The sequence below is a fragment of the Scyliorhinus torazame genome, chromosome 10 (genome assembly GCF_047496885.1).
Source record: "Scyliorhinus torazame isolate Kashiwa2021f chromosome 10, sScyTor2.1, whole genome shotgun sequence".
NCBI lineage: Eukaryota > Metazoa > Chordata > Chondrichthyes > Carcharhiniformes > Scyliorhinidae > Scyliorhinus > Scyliorhinus torazame.
The window spans coordinates 62251709-62268179 of NC_092716.1; the positions used below are offsets into that span (position 1 = coordinate 62251709).

Consider the following 16471-nt stretch of genomic DNA (forward strand, 5'->3'; position numbering starts at 1 on the left):
TTACCAGTTCCCTTTCGATCGCAGCAGCAGCAACTCAGTTGTCCCCACCTCCCGCTAGATCCCCATCTAGCATGGCTACTCCCCCCATATTGCTTCCGAAAGTCAGCTGACTTCAACTGACCCCGGCTTCTCCTGCTCTCTCCTTGACCCCCCCGTGTGAGGAACTCCCATCCACCTTGCGCCTATCTTCCCGCCATCATCTTTCTGATGCGGGAAAGAGAAAAAGAAACCCCGCGCTCTCTAGAGCCGTCCCGCCCCTCATGGCGCAGCTCCCCCTACCGCCCCACTCCCATTCCCCATCCCCCGCCTGTGTCTCTTCTTCCCCCCCACCGGCGCCCACATTTCTCAATGTCCCCCCCTCCCCAATTTACATCTCTATATACATCAGCATTGTCGTTTCCCCTCCAACATCAGTCCCTCAGTTCTGATCCAGTTTCTCGTTTTTAATGAAGGTCCATGCTTCTTCCGCCATTTCGAAATAGTAATACCTCTCCTGGTGCGTGACCCACAGTCGCGCCGGCTTCAACATCCCGAACTTCACTTTCTTCTTGTGCAGCACCTCCTTTGCTCGATTGAAGCTCGCCCTCCTTCTCGCCACCTCCGCACTCCAATCCTGATACACTCGTATCACCGCATTCTCCCATCTACTACTTCGTACCTTCTTGGCCCATCTCAGAACCACCTCTCTGTCATTGAAGCGGTGAAATCGCACGATCATCGCCCTAGGTGGTTCTCCAGCCTTTGGTCTCCTCGCAGGGACCTGATGGGCCCCTTCCACTTCCAAGGGGCCCGAGGGGGCCTCAGCTCCCATTAGCGAGCGTAGCATCGTGCTCGTGTAAGCTCCGTCGTCAGCTCCTTCCACTCCCTCGGGGAGACCCAGGATCCGGAGGTTCTTTCTCCGTGATCTGTTTTCCAGGACTTCAATCCTTTCGGTGCACTTCTTATGGAGCGCCTCGTGCGTCTGCATTTTGACCGCTAGGCCCAGGATCTCGTCCTCGTTGTCAATCACCTTCTGCTCCACCACACGGAGCTCTATCTCCTGGGCCTTTTGTGTCTCTTTAAGCCCCTCAATTGCTTGTAGCATTGGGGCCAGCACCTCCTTTTTTAGCAGCTCCACACACCGTCTTAAGAATTCATCCTGGTCCAGTCCCCATGTCGCCTGGGCTCCCTCCGCCGCCATCTTGCTCCTTTCTTCCTTCTGCCGCTGCCCTCGAGGATTCCCCGAGATCTGGCCGCCGCCGCCAATATATATTTTTTCCGCTGGGGGGGACTCCCTGTTGCCTCACCCCCACACCGGGTTTCGTCCCGAAAAAATTCCCCGTTGGGGCTCTTAAGAGAGCCCGAAGGTCCGTTCGAGCTGGAGCCGCCGAAACGTGCGGCTTAGCTGGTCATCGCCGCAACCGGAAGTCGACTTGTTGTATTTTGTTGAACAAGGTTGTGGATGAATGGTTTTCTATCAGTAAAAATGTTAAAAATCTCTCACGGGGTTTTCCATTATAGCAGTATCGAACCACAATTACCAGCTGGTCAACATGTGTCAGGTCAGGCGTTGAGTCAACAATAATAGAGTAGTATTTGGTGTCTAGGTTGTTGATTTGATTCACAATTTCAGCTTGCTCATGTTTTCCCATGATTTCTATCAATTCTTCATACACGGGTAAGTAGCATTTACTTTTTCATTTTTACATTTCTCGAGATGTTCATGTAAAAATGGGTCAACCTCTTCGATATTTCACCTTTATTACTTACCTTACTTTTCTAAATATAACATTTATTTTTGAGGAGGGGTAGTTAAAATATTGTATCCTTATGAACACTTTATTGAAAAAAATTCTTGTCTAGATCGCTATCACGAGTGCTATCACGTTGAAAATTCACGTTAGCATTGTGATTGCCTGTTCAACGGCTCCCCTTTTTTGTTACGACACGTCATCTACTGTTTGTATTTCTGTCATAAATGTTAATAGTGTTTTAAATTATTTATAAGTATTTTATATTAAATATATTTAGAATGAAACATCCTTAATTTGAACATTTTTTCGTTTACGGCTAGACTATATGATACTTTAATAACCTTTAAATTTTTATTTTAACTATTATTTTGTATTGAATTACACTATTATTAATATTATTATTTTTTTAAAACCCTTCTCATACAGTAGACCCAAAATTTTTAAGCAATGTGGACTAAAGTCGCTTCTGGGGCCCCTCCGGGATTAGGGGCCCTGAAGCTTAAACTTCATTAGTTTCATAGTAGATCCGCCCCTGGCTGTTGGTCCTCCGAGGTGATGCCTGCCCTGTTCTGCAAGGCAGCTGCCTTTGCTGCTTTCACTCTGCAGACATCTCAGTGTAACTAATTGAGGGCCAACTTCACCTCTGTCCCAATGAGTGCATTTACATTATGGGATTGGGACCGAACACTATCTGAGTTAGAGGATTCTAGGCCATGTTTTGAAGCCATTCCCTATGGACAAGCGCTCCGTATACACAGGATCTGCTCAGACGAGGAGGAGCGTAACAGCCATCTACAGACGTTGAAAGATGCCCTCGTACGAACGGGATATGGCACTCGACTCATCGATTGACAGTTCCAACGCGCCACAGCGAAAAACCGCACCGACCTCCTCAGAAGACAAACATGGGACACAACCGACAGAATACCCTTCGTCGTCCAGTACTTCCCCGGAGCGGGGAAACTACGTCATCATATTCACAGCCTTCAACACGTCATTGATGACGATGAACATCTTGCCAAGGTCATCCCCAAACCCCCACTACTTGCCTTCAAACAACCGCGCAACCTCAAACGAACCATTGTTTGCAGCAAACTACCCAGTCTTCAGAACAGTGACCACGACACCACACAACCCTGCCATGGCAATCTTTGCAAGACATGCCAGATCATCGACATGGATACCACTATTACACGTGAGAACACCACCCACCACCCAGGTACGCGGTACATACTCGTGCAACCCGGCCAACGTTGTCTACCTCATACGCTGCAGGAAAGGATGTCCCGAAGCGTGGTACATTGGCGAGACCATGCAGACGCTGCGACAACGAATGAACAGACATCGCGCAACAATCACCAGGCAGGAATGTTCCCTTCCAGTCGGGGAACACTTCAGCAGTCAAGGGCATTCAGCCTCTGATCTCCGGGTAAGCGTTCTCCAAGGCGGCCTTCAGGACGCGCGACAACACAGAATCGCCGAGCAGAAACTTATAGCCAAGTTCCGCACACATGAGTGCAGCCTCAACCGGGACCTGGGATTCATGTCGCATTACATTCATCCCCCACCATCTGGCCTGCGAAATCCTACCAACTGTCCTGGCTTGATGCAATTCACACCTCTTTAACCTGGGGTCACCCCATCTCTGGATCTGTAAAGATTTAATCACCTGCTAATGGTCGCATTCCAAGCATTGTTTGGCATCTTTGAATTTGTCTATATATGTGTTTCTGGAACATACCTCTTCATTCACCTGAGGAAGGAGCAGTGCTCCGAAAGCTAGTGACATTGAAACAAACCTGTTGGACTTTAACCTGGTGTAGTAAGACTTCTTACTATGTTTTGAAGAGCCAGGCCGTTAACTCGGTTTCTATCCATGGACGCTGCCAATCCTGCTGAGTATTAAGAGCATTTTCTGTTTTTTTCAGATTTCCAGCATCTGCGGTATTTTCTCTTTGAACAATTTAGATATATACCAGCCTTTAAATTCCTTGGGGACTCTCCCAGGTGTGTTAGGTTTTCAGTCTATCTGGAAGCTTCTTGTTTACCTTGTAATAATAATAATCTTTATTATTATCACAAGTAGGCTTACGTTAACACTGCAATGAAGTTCCTGTGAAAATCCCCTATTTGCCACACTCCGGCATCTATTTGGGTACACAGAGGAAGAATTCAGAATGTCCAATTCACCTAAAAAGCACGTCTTTTGGGACTTGTAAGACAAATGATGGGCAGGGCCAGACCAGTGGCAGGAACTCTCTCTGTCAAGGGGCATGAGGATTAGTTAGAAAAGTGAAATTGATCAACCATAATATTAAATGGTTTGAGGGACTGTGTGGTCTAATCCTTCTTCATTTTTATTTTCGTATGTCATGTCTTTGCCCTTATTCAGGTTTTATGTGTTGGTACAAAGAACAAAGAACAAAGAAATGTACAGCACAGGAACAGGCCCTTCGGCCCTCCAAGCCCGTGCCGACCATACTGCCCGACTAAACTACAATCTTCTACACTTCCTGGGTCCGTATACCTCTATTCCCATCCTATTCATATATTTGTCAAGATGCCCCTTAAATGTCCCTATCGTCCCTGCCTCCACTACCTCCTCCGGTAGTGAGTTCCAGGCACTCACTACCCTCTGCGTAAAAAACTTGCCTCGTACATCTACTCTAAACTTTGCCCCTCTCACCTTAAACCTATGCCCCCTAGTAATTGACCCCTCTACCCTGGGGAAAAGCCTCTGACTATCCACTCTGTCTATGCCCCTCATAATTTTGTATACCTCTATCAGGTCGCCCCTCAACCTCCTTCGTTCCAGTGAGAACAAACCGAGTTTATTCAATCGCTCCTCATAGCTTATGCCCTCCATACCAGGCAACATTCTGGTAAATCTCTTCTGCACCCTCTCTAAAGCCTCCACATCCTTCTGGTAGTGTGGCGACCAGAATTGAACACTATACTCCAAGTGTGGCCTAACTAAGGTTCTATACAGCTGCAACATGACTTGCCAATTCTTATACTCAATGCCCCGGCCAATGAAGGCAAGCATGCCGTATGCCTTCTTGACTACCTTCTCCACCTGTGTAGCCCCTTTCAGTGATCTGTGGACCTGTACTCCTAGATCTCTTTGACTTTCAATACTCTTGAGGGTTCTACCATTCACTGTATATTCCCTACCTGCATTAGCCCTTCCAAAATGCATTACCTCACATTTGTCCAGGTTAAACTCCATCTGCCATCTCTCCGCCCAAGTCTCCAGACAATCTAAATCCTGCTGTATCCTCAGACAGTCCTCATCGCTATCCGCAATTCCACCAACCTTTGTGTCGTCTGCAAACTTACTAATCAGACCAGTTACATTTTCCTCCTAATCATTTATATATACTACAAAGAGCAAAGGTCCCAGCACTGATCCCTGTGGAACACCACTGGTCACAGCCCTCCAATTAGAAAAGCATCCCTCCATTGCTACCCTCTGCCTTCTATGGCCTAGCCAGTTCTGTATCCACCTTGCCAGTTCACCCCTGATCCCGTGTGACTTCACCTTTTGTACTAGTCTACCATGAGGGACCTTGTCAAAGGCCTTACTGAAGTCCATATAGACAACATCTACTGCCCTACCTGCATCAATCATCTTAGTGACCTCCTCGAAAAGGTAGAGGACAGATGTAGTTCCAATATGGAGCCCCATCCACGACAAGGATCTTCCGGTCTACCGAAAGTCCATGGAATTTTGGTTCGCCTGCCGCATCTCCCATGGTGGAACCTGTAGGCAGCACAGTGGCACAATGGTCAGCATTGCTGCCTCACGGCGCCGAGGTCCCAGGTTCGATCCCGGCTTTGGGTCCCTGTCTGTGTGGAGTGTGCACATTCTCCCCGCGTTTGAATGGGTTTCGCCCCCACAACCCAAAAGATGTGCAGGATAGGTGGATTGCCACGCTAAATTGTCCCTTAAGTGGAAAAAATTAATTGGGTACTCTAAATTTATAAAAATAAATTGGCCTGAAAAATAATTAAAAACACTTGGCAGATTGGCCCTTTCCAAGAACAAGCAGGCTTCACACCTTCTTATAATCAAGTGGAGACAGGTCCTGAACTGTAAGCTTTCAAGCTTATTTCTTTTGATAGGACAGAACAGGGGACAATCTAATTTAAGAATTCTCCTTTATCACCATGTTAGCCATAGCATACAGTATTCAATATATGAGACCTTTTTATCCTGGTGATAGGGTAATTTTCCTGACACAATAAAGTACAGATTGTACCAACCAGTAAAATTAAGTGAAGTTAGCATCTACGTGATCAAACTATTCATTCTGCTAGTGTTCACATTTGTAAAGGCACTGAGGAACAGTAAGAATTGTCTTTAATGCGAAACTCACATTGGTTTTACAAACTGACTCTCAGAAGCATCTTGTAACCAAATGAGAAACTGCAATGAGGTTGTTATTTTCTCTGAAAGTCTGGCAGAGGCAGAATTGTTTTATTATTTATTTTATAATCTTTATTGTCACAAGTAGGCTTACATTAACACTGCAATGAAGTTACTGTGAAAAGCCCCTAGTCGCCACATTCCAGTGCCTGTTCGGGTACACAGAGGGAGAATTCAGAATGTCCAAATGACCTAACAGCACGTCTTTCGGGACTTGCGGGAGGAAACCGGAGCACCCGGAGGAAACCCATGCAGAATGGGGAGAACGGGCAGACTCCACACAGACAGTGACCCAAGCTGGGAATTGAACCTGGGACCCTGACGCTGTGAAGCAACAGTGCGACCTACCCACTGTGCTACCGTGCACTGTCAACTCTCACAAGCTCATTCTGTAAGTTGCAAACAGAACTTCGAAAGTGCAGTCAAAATATTCTCCCTTTTTGTAATAATGGAATAGTTGTGCAGAGGTGGTGCTTTCTAATTGTAGGTGTTTTGGTGAATTTTTAAAAAAAAATTCTAGACATAGGTAAAAAAGAGATAACTTGAATTTATATAGTATATTTCAATATCTCAGCACTTTCCCTACATTACAACAGTGATTACACTTTAGGACTGCCTACAGGCAGGGCTTTGCAATCTCAGGGTTGCGACCCGCAGGTGGGTCGCGGGTCGGTGTCGGGAGGGCCGTGGAGCGATCGGTTGTAGCGTTCCCGATCGGGTGAAGAAGTTCCCAACTGCCGTGACTGGTTTTTAAGAATGCCGGCCGTGGACAGTCCCCGATTGATTGTGGTGTTTGAAGGGGCAGGCGACGCGAGGCTGGACTGTGTGCTGGTCACCGCGCACAGAACGGTGGAAGGGGGGGGGGGGGGGTAAATGGGCTGAGCAAGGCAGTATAAAGATGATTTCTTGAGGTATGATGCTAATTGTGCCAATGCAAATCAGGATGCAAAGCCCATGTATGTTATATGCAGGGAAGTACTGACAAATAAAATTTAAAGCCCTCAAATCTTCAAAGGCATTTGAAGACTAAGCATGACGAGTTTAAGGACAAACCTCTTGATTTTTTTCAAAAGCATGCAGCAAGAACTTAAATCGTCAGCTGAAGTCCTTAGCAGAAATGTAACACTGAATGATGGAGCAAGAGAGATCGTGAGGACCAAGCAGGCTCATCTGCCGCATTAAAGGTAAGCAAAATGGTGTGTCGTGAAGGTTGGCCGGCGTGGGTCGCTAATGTCAGCTGCCATGTATCATGAATGTCGGCTGGCATGGGTCCCGAAAGTCCGCCGGTTGATAAAAGTGGATCCCGGGGAAAAAAATTGAAAAACACTGCTCTAGACCCCTCTTAACCTTTGTGGCAACCTTTTCAAGGTCTTCAGCTAGTGACATTTTTTTCACCATTGACAGCAAATGGAATACAGTGTTATGTTACAATAATATCCATTCAGTAAGCTAAGATATGGAATATGAGAAATATATTTAATTCTGTTGATCGATCAAGTGAAACAATTTAACTCCATTGAAGACTCCCAGAGCCAGAGGATTATCTTATCTGCTAAGAACCTAGTCAGTCACCCTTCCTGCTCTTTTTATTCTGGACTTTCTTCCTCATTTGGCTGTATGCAAACCATTATACATTTATAAATTTATCAGTTATAAATTCAAAACATTTACTCCCCTTTTTACAAATGGGGTATGGTTTTTAGGAATGAATTTTCCCAGAACAATATTGAACATGGACTGTTTGTGTAAGGCACAGATTTTTAAAACAAATCTTGTATCATATAGTTGAGGAAGTGTCTTTATTTTCAACATTTTCTTGTTGATGGAGATATATTTTTCATTGAATAGTAAAATCTTAAAATGTATTGAAGTTAGTTTTTAACAGAATTCTATTGCTATCTCAGAAACAAGTGTGCTATACTTCAAGAGATCAGTTAGGATAAACAAAAAGAGAAACATGGAATTAGTTTCCTCACCTGAGTAGCATATGACAAAGCAAGTCCCTTATTTGATGCAAGAACTGAGTCAGGACTCAAGACGACAAAGAGAGCCACAATAAGAGTCAGGAGAGCTGTGAGCCAATCGATCCTCAGAGAGAGCCATCGCATGGAACAGTTAAACAGTAAAAAATGGCTAGAATGTTTATCACTTAAGTCTTTATATCTGTAAAAAGAATAAAGCACACCACTTTTGACAACTTGAGATTAATACATGGCTGTAGAAGATTGATCACATTTCACTGTGTTGAGCAGGCTATCAGAGATATAAAAAGCTTCACTTACCGCTCAATAAACTCATCTGTTTTATTATAGGCATGAATTGTGCTCATGCCTTGAATACTTGAGGTAATGTGAGAGAGCCATGGCGATCTGCTAATATTCTCTATTCTCTTCAGTTCATTGATGCCTTTTTGAAAAAGTCTGCATTGGAAACAACATTTAGGATTTATTTTGTATAGATTCTCTCCCTGACTTTAAATGACTTTCCCTTGCTTCATTATTCCGTACAATAAGAACCAAGAGGACATATAGATCTGCTCTGTCAATGGCACCAGCTGCTAGATATTGATGAGGATAATTCCAGGAGTGGACATTTGTGTACTTTCAGAGCACGGCTTGAAAGATTATAACAGTGGGTGCTTAGAAATCTGAAGATCACATCCTGGTGGCTACTGTGTCTTGTAGCCACGTAAAATGGCTGATTCCCGATTGGAATGGTCAAACCCCGATTTAAAATGGCGAACGAAAGAGGCTGATGGGAAAATCAGCCAACAGGACTCAAACGGACAGCTGCAGGTAAAACAGTGTATTCGCCTCTGGGGAAGTCAGTCCAGACCGATACCTGCAGCCATCAACATCACAACAACCTAGCCATCTGCATACTAAGCAGCCATCCCCGGGAACAATTGTTACAAATTAGCAATTGAGAGCCGATCCAGACCTTTCGGCACCAGCAGGGGCTAACACAATGAAAGGTAAACGACCACCCCCCGATCAAGGAATCGCTCCAGTATTGGAGCATATCGAACCAAGTGATTGGGACCAAGTCCAATCACTTGGAAACAGGTACAAGGTCCACCCCGAGAGGCGGGAAGCCCCTGGGGACTATAAGAATAGGGGCCAAGTTCAACTCGACCCTTCTCTTCCTGCTCGCAACCTTCGAGACCCTTCTACAAGAAACTGTAAGTGTTACTCCAGCGATCGCTACCAGATAGGCGCTCCTGACTATCGACTTGTACCAGCTTTTGAATCCCACAGGCTCAGAACCAATTCGAAAGACCATTCGTTTCCCTGACCTGGTGGGCCATTTCCAAAGTTAAGTATTGGCCTTTAGTGGTAGGTAGTAGTCTAGAAGTAGGATTATTGTATAAGTATTAATTGCTGTATATAATAAATGAGCGTTGATTTAACTCTTACTAAGTGGTGTGTTGCATTATTAATCATTATTTGGACTTGAACCACATGGCGGTATCAGAAAGATACCTGGCGACTCATGAGCAAAGGTGACAGAATAAGAATAAGTTAACTAAGGCTAAAACGAGCAACATTTTGGCGACATCCTGACGGGACCCGATCTAGAAGTGGAAAACCACTCCGGGAGAACCCAAGAAATTTTGAATTAGAATCCAATTGGAAACAAAAAAACCACAAGTGTTCAAGCGGTTCTGATTAATAGTCATAATTCGGAAGTGTGTGTATGCATGCGTAACTAACAGGGCTATAAGGTAAAACTGATAGATTTTGTTGCGTCAAAACTGTCGGAAGTCTGTATTTTCGGAAATTAGCGCAAGTCGTACCCGGATCTACGACACCACCGTAGCCCCCTGTTCCAAATTTAAACGAAGCAAGCGGAAAGGAAAGATGGCCATGCAGGCAATGCAGCGCATCATGAACCCTGAGGAACTTGTGGTCGCAGCGACCAGCAGCAGTAGAGTGGGACAGCGTCCCATTTGGGAAGAGGAAATCCGGAAATATCTCAAGGACAAAGGATGGCCCATGTGGAATGATTTCTGCGATAATGAAGAATCAGGTCCTGGAAGTATAGGGCATACTTGGAGGGAGAACCTGAGCGAGATACATAAAAAGAGCTTAGCGAAAGCTCGCAAGCCGATGGCAATCGTGTCCTGTCTGGCACAATTGCGAGGCACAGAGGAGGTCGTCAAGCCGCTCCGCAAAGAAGTAGAGGGCATACATCGGATGAGCAAAGTCGATGTATGCGAGGTTGAGAAAGAGAATTTAGAGTTAAGAAGGAAATTAGCAGCAAAGGATGAAGAGGTGGCTGACGCCAAACGGGGTCACCAGTCTTGTCTGGCGCATTTAAGCAGTTTCCAATCCCAGTATGAAAAGGCCTATCAGGACACGCAGCGTGCAGTCCTGGTAAGGAAAGAAACAGAAAAGCAGGTGGAGACGCTACAGAAACAATGTAGTGATCTCAAGGCAGCCTTGAGAGCGTTCCACGCTGCCACCACAGAACAAAGACAGAGCACAATAGACCATGCAAAGTGCCGGAAGCAGATTGCAGAGCTTCAGTCACTGCTTTCTGTCCAGAAAGGATTTCAAGAAACCTTTGGGGAAAAGTTAGACCAGGAAGACGGCCCTGATTGGTAAGAGTTACAAGAAACAGCGCAGAGATATGTTCAGGGAACATGTGCGCAGCGAAAGCCCCAAAGCACCCCAACCCCCCACACAACAGGTAGTTCAGGCTCCAATGAACCCTGCAACCACCCACCGCACAGCCACATCGGACGATGCGGAACTTCTATATTCCACCCCCTTAACAGTGACCCAATTACGGGACGCGTGTGCAAAGATCACACCGTTCCTCCCCGCCGCAGACCCCCACCATTTCTTTGCCACCGTCAAACATCAGGCGAACATGTACGGCCTGGATGAGAGAGAGCATGTAAAGCTCATGGTTCTAAGTTTAGATCCATCGGTAGCAGCAGCCCTTCCCGACCCACAGAACGTAGGAGGAGGCACCCTTGCAGAAATGCACACCGCGATCCTGGATGCGATCGGGTATAACCGGGGTGACCCCGTAGATGGCCTCAATTAGTGTAGGCAGAAGAAGTCGGAGCACCCCACAGCGTTCGCAGTACGCCTGTGGATTCACTTTGCAGCCGTTTTTGGAGACATAGACCGTGCCCATTTGTCCCCAGACAATATGGCCAAATGGACCCGCACCCTTATCTCCCAGGCCACAGATGCAGGCCAGAATGCCTGTACCAGTTATGACCCCTCAGAAGAGGCCCATGACGAGAAGTGGGTGGTTAAAAGATTGTCCCGCGTTTGCGAGCAGTCTGTTCAGAGTAAACCCACAGCTAAAACCACCGAGGAAAAGCAAGCCGCCGCAGACATGCAGGCAGTAAAAGCCACACCTCACAACCCTGCCTGGGTAAATGAGGGAAAGAACAGCCCCAGACCCAAGTCACAAGAATGTTACAACTGCGGACAGTTGGGACATTTCGCGAAAGAGTGCAATGGCCCCAAAAAGCCCAACAAACAGGCGCTCTGATTAAGAAAAAGACAGAGCCCAACCACAGCGTTAGCGCCCATGCGGATCAGACGGACTTGACCGGAATGGACTGACGGTGTACGGGCTCCCCCAGTTGGGTCTGCGACACACTTTGGGATAGGTCAGGACAACCCGTAGTCGCAGCGAAAATTCGGGGACAGCCTATCGAATTTCTTTGGGACACAGGAGGGTCCCGAACCACCATAAATTCCTCCACCCTATTTCAAAAGGACACGTGGCCCACTACAGCCACTATCACCCTCAGCGACTTTACAGGCCACTCACAGCAGGGACACATCACAGCCCCTGTACCCATTCAAATAGGAACCATCACCACCAAACACCCCGTAGTTTTAGTAGACCTGCCCCACACAGCAGAACACATTCTGGGAATCGACTTTATGAATTCCCACCACCTATCCTTCGATCCAGTCAACCAGTGTGTCTGGAAGATGGCGAAATCCGCTAGAGCCCCCGCAACGCTCAACATAGTGGACTACATGAACAAAATTAGCGCAGTAGGCGGATTTTGGTTCAACCCGACCACGCTTAGTACGGACCGACAGGTTAGGGCAGTCCTGCAAAAGAACAGGGCAGCATTCGCGACCCACAAGCACGACTGTGGACGGATGACTGGCTCCGTACAAGTAACAGGACCTGACCCTAGACCCCCAAAACAGTACGGATTCCCCCTAGAAGCAGAGGGAGAAATCCTAAAAGTTATAGAGAGCTTATTAGAGCAGGGCGTACTTAGATCAGTAGCCTCCACTAATAATGCCCCGATTTGGCCAGTGAGAAAGCACGATGGATCATGGTGCCTGACCATTGATTATCGGGAACTCAATAAAGTCACCCCCGCAGCAGCCCCCACAGTAGCAACAAGTCCCGAGAACATGCTCAAGCAGGGACTCAATTCCTGCGACTTCATGGTTTTGGACATCAGTAATGGATTCTGGTCCATTCCATTGGCAAAGGCGTGCCAATACAAATTTGCCTTCACCTTTAAAGTGCAGCAGTACACGTGGACATGCCTGCCACAAGGCTTCCACAACTCCCCCTCCATTTTCCACCGACAGCTGGCAAATGGACTAGCGAAATTTTCTCGCCCCGAATGTCTGGTACAGTATGTAGATGATCTACTACTGCAGACAGACACTAAGGAAGAGCACATTGAGCTTCTGTCCCAACTCCTGGAATTGTTACATTCCATTGGTTGTAAAGTCAACCCCAAAAAGGCCCAGATTTTGGAAGAAAAAGTGGTATATTTGGGAACAATTATCACGCATGGTAAACACGAGATCGAGCACAAAAGAATTGACTCGATCGCTAAATTGCCCCTTCCCCAGAACATTTCAGCCCTCCGGTCGTTTTTAGGACTGGTTGGCTACTGCCGAAACCACATTGATGGTTTCGCCAGAAAGGCAGCGCCCCTCTCAGACCTCCTAAAGAAAGGAGCGCCCTGGGAATGGCTTCCGCAGCATACGGATGCTGTGGAATCATTAAAACAGGTACTCATAGCCGCCCCCGCACTACAAGTTCCAGACCCGCTTTCCCCTTACGCAATAGAGGTAGCGACCACAGACTGCACCCTTTCAGCCGTGCTCCTCCAGGAATGGGACGACCAGTTAAGACCCGTAGCTTACGCCTCCCGACTTTTAGATGCTGTGGAGCAGGGATTTTCAGCCTGTGAGAGGCACCTGCTCGCAGTTTTCTGGGCAGTTCAGTACTTTTCATACATTACCGGACTGAACCCCATCACCATTCTGATCGAACACACCCCCACCCAACTTTTACTGGACGGACGACTCAAGGACGGTCAGCCAAATACACGCAGCTAGATGGACCCTTCTCTTGCAGGGACGGGACATCCCAGTAAAACGGACAAAGACACACACATACTTAGCGGACAATTTGAGGTACCCCGGAACCCCTCATGAATGTGAGAACATCTCTCCACACCATAACACAGGCCCCTTTATAGCAAAAACACCCCCCAGAAAGATAGGAAATTCATCTCAGAGCACCCCGCACACAGACACGTGTGAACCCATTAAGATTTATGTGGACGGATCTTCCACAGTCTTAGATGGGCAACGCATAACAGGTTGCGGGATCTATGTTGAGGATGCGCAGGGACATGCCCTCGAGGAAATAGCGTTAAAACTCCCCGGACACTTAGGCGAGCAGGCAGCAGAGCTTGCGGCCATTGCATATATAGTAGAGGACCCGGATTCCTTCCCCAGCCCAGCAGACATATACTCAGACAGCCTCTATGTCTGTAACAGCCTTACAGAATTTCTGCCCCTGTGGGAAGCAAGAGGATTTGTTTCCGCAGATGGGAAACCCCTCCCCTCAGCCCCATTACTCCGCCATATCTTAGAGAAAGCCCAGAACAGGGCTTTTGGCATTATAAAGGTCCGCAGCCACCATCGTTCCTCCCCCCCCTGGAAATGTAAAAGCCGACGCACTGGCTAAGGCAGGTTCCAGACATGGGTATTTTTGGAAACCCCCCGAAAGCGCGCCAGTGAGTGCGCCAGTGAGTGCAGTTCAGGTCACGCCGACTATAATTGAGGATCTAGTAGAGGCCCAGAAGCAGGACAGCGATCTCTCGGAGATTGTGAAAGGAAAGTTTCCAGCCTCCTACGAGAGGTTCAGAAATACACTGACCACACATGACGGTGTGGTGTTAAAGGACACCCTTTATGTAGTTCCTGAGCAGGACAGGAACCAATTGATTTGTTTGTTTCATGATGGTCATGGACATCAGGGAATCGATACCACTACAGCCCACCTCAAACAGCTTTGTTGGTGGCCAAATCTCAAGGAAGATGTAAGCCATTACATTGAGAATTGCCTTATCTGTGCGCAGAACAACCCCGACAGATATGCCAAAAAGGCCCAACTCAGCCACACCCGACCCGTTAACGGCCCCTGGACTAACCTCCAGATTGATTTTATAGGTCCATTGCCCCCTTGCAGGAATGGCTATAAATATGTACTGGTGGTCATAGACACCTTTACAAAATGGGTGGAAGCATTTCCAGCCCGCACCAACACCGCAAAAACCACAGCCAAGATCCTAACCCACCACATCTTTACAAGATGGGAACTCCCCCGCAGTATTGAATCGGACCAAGGTTCTCACTTTACGGGATGCGTCATGCAGAACGTCCTCATGATATTTGGCATCACCCAAAAATTCCACATTGCGTACCACCCACAGTGGAGTGGTATCATGGAGCGCATGAATCGGACCCTAAAAACCACCCTCAGAAAAATGGTCCAGCATAACAACACCACTTGGGACTCAGTCCTCCCTTTTGCGCTGATGTTTTTGCGTAACACTGTTTCCACCTCCACAGGTTACACCCCACACACACTCATGACCGGACGCCCCATGAAAGGGACAGAATACTTGTTAGGTTTAGACCTGACCAGCCCCGAAGTAACGGCCCTCACCCACGAGAAAGCCGTGGAGCAATTAGTTGCTAATGTAAAAACGGCTCAGTTAGCAGCCGCAGTAAAACTGGGCACCAAAAAGAAACAGAGCAAGGCTTGTTTCGATAAGGCAGTGCATGCAACGGAGTATGATATTTGACAGCAAGTGATGCTGTCTGTATATAACCCCAGCACATTCCTGTCTCCAAAATACTCGGGTCCATATTCCATTGCGGATAAAGTAAGCCCATCCATTTACAAAATAAAGTACCCGAATGGTAAGACTGCGTGGTTTCATATAAACCAGTTAAAGGCTTATGGAACACAGTCGAACCAAGCACACCACGTCATGCTTGACGCAGCAGAGCACACCCCGCCCACAGCCAACGTAACCCGCCCAACCCCCACCACGTCCAGCCCAGCCACGGACTCGACCTCGACTCCACCCCCAAAATATACACTCTGCCCCGGAACGCCCACAGACTGTAGCAGCAGAGACAGCGACTGTGACTCGGACGATAGCCACAGCACGCCTCCCTACTATCCCCATGCAACCGGACCCACACCCAGCGACTCCGAATTCGATCCAAGTGATCCCTTCCTGATCACTTTTCTAAATAAATCCCACCACCGACCACCGAACCACACGGATGACCCCGACTTTGTCCCCACACAACTCGACACAACCTATTGGCACCGCGACAACTCCTACAGACTCGTCCGCAACAATGAGAGCAACGCCAACTCACACCAAGCAGCCCTTTCCACTCCAGAGTTTGGCACCCGGGAGAAGGGGACGACCTCGAGTCTGACTCCCAAGCCGCCAACCCCTTTGCGACCCTGTTTGCAACCGAGAACTGAGGTGTCCACATGATGTTTAAAGGAAACGCTTGGGAAAAGTGTTGTCCTTCCTGATGGAACCTGCAGGATGTTTTCTGTTGTTCGTACGTTTGTTTAGTGTTGTTCGATCGACAGGAGAATTTTTTTTCCAGCCGCTTCTTCAGCGGAACCAACTTATCTGCAGATACCACTCACTTGTTCAGTGGAACTAGTTTTTCAGCTGATACTTGTTCGGGTATCAGACGCCCGATCGTAACTGCTCTTTTGGTTCAAGGGATAGAACCACTATGGCAGCCCCACCACGATGACTACATTTTTGCCCGTTCTTGTCGGTTGCTCAGGAAGTGGAGAAACGGCGTGAGACCCGCCCTGTCTGGGGACCCCCCCGTTGGTCAAACACGCTCGGGTAGGGGAGATACGGCATTGGTAGCCGTCCTACCCGGGGACTGCATCCAAATCTTACCCGTCGCGACCCATATGCACCTCATTTGACATTTTTCATTTCAAAAAGTTTTTA

At 47.5% G+C, this 16471-nt stretch overlaps 1 protein-coding gene across 1 annotated transcript in view; it reads right to left on the reverse strand.

The window, feature by feature from the left end:
• Positions 1 to 16471, reverse strand: part of LOC140430223 (ATP-binding cassette sub-family C member 12-like) — a 244029-nt gene that overhangs the window by 30580 nt on the left and 196978 nt on the right. The window contains exons 19-20 of the mRNA XM_072517656.1: positions 8445 to 8582; positions 8139 to 8325 (exon numbers count right to left, since the gene is read on the reverse strand). Coding sequence (XP_072373757.1) covers positions 8139 to 8325; positions 8445 to 8582 — 325 coding nt within the window. The remainder of the gene's footprint in view (positions 1 to 8138; positions 8326 to 8444; positions 8583 to 16471) is intronic.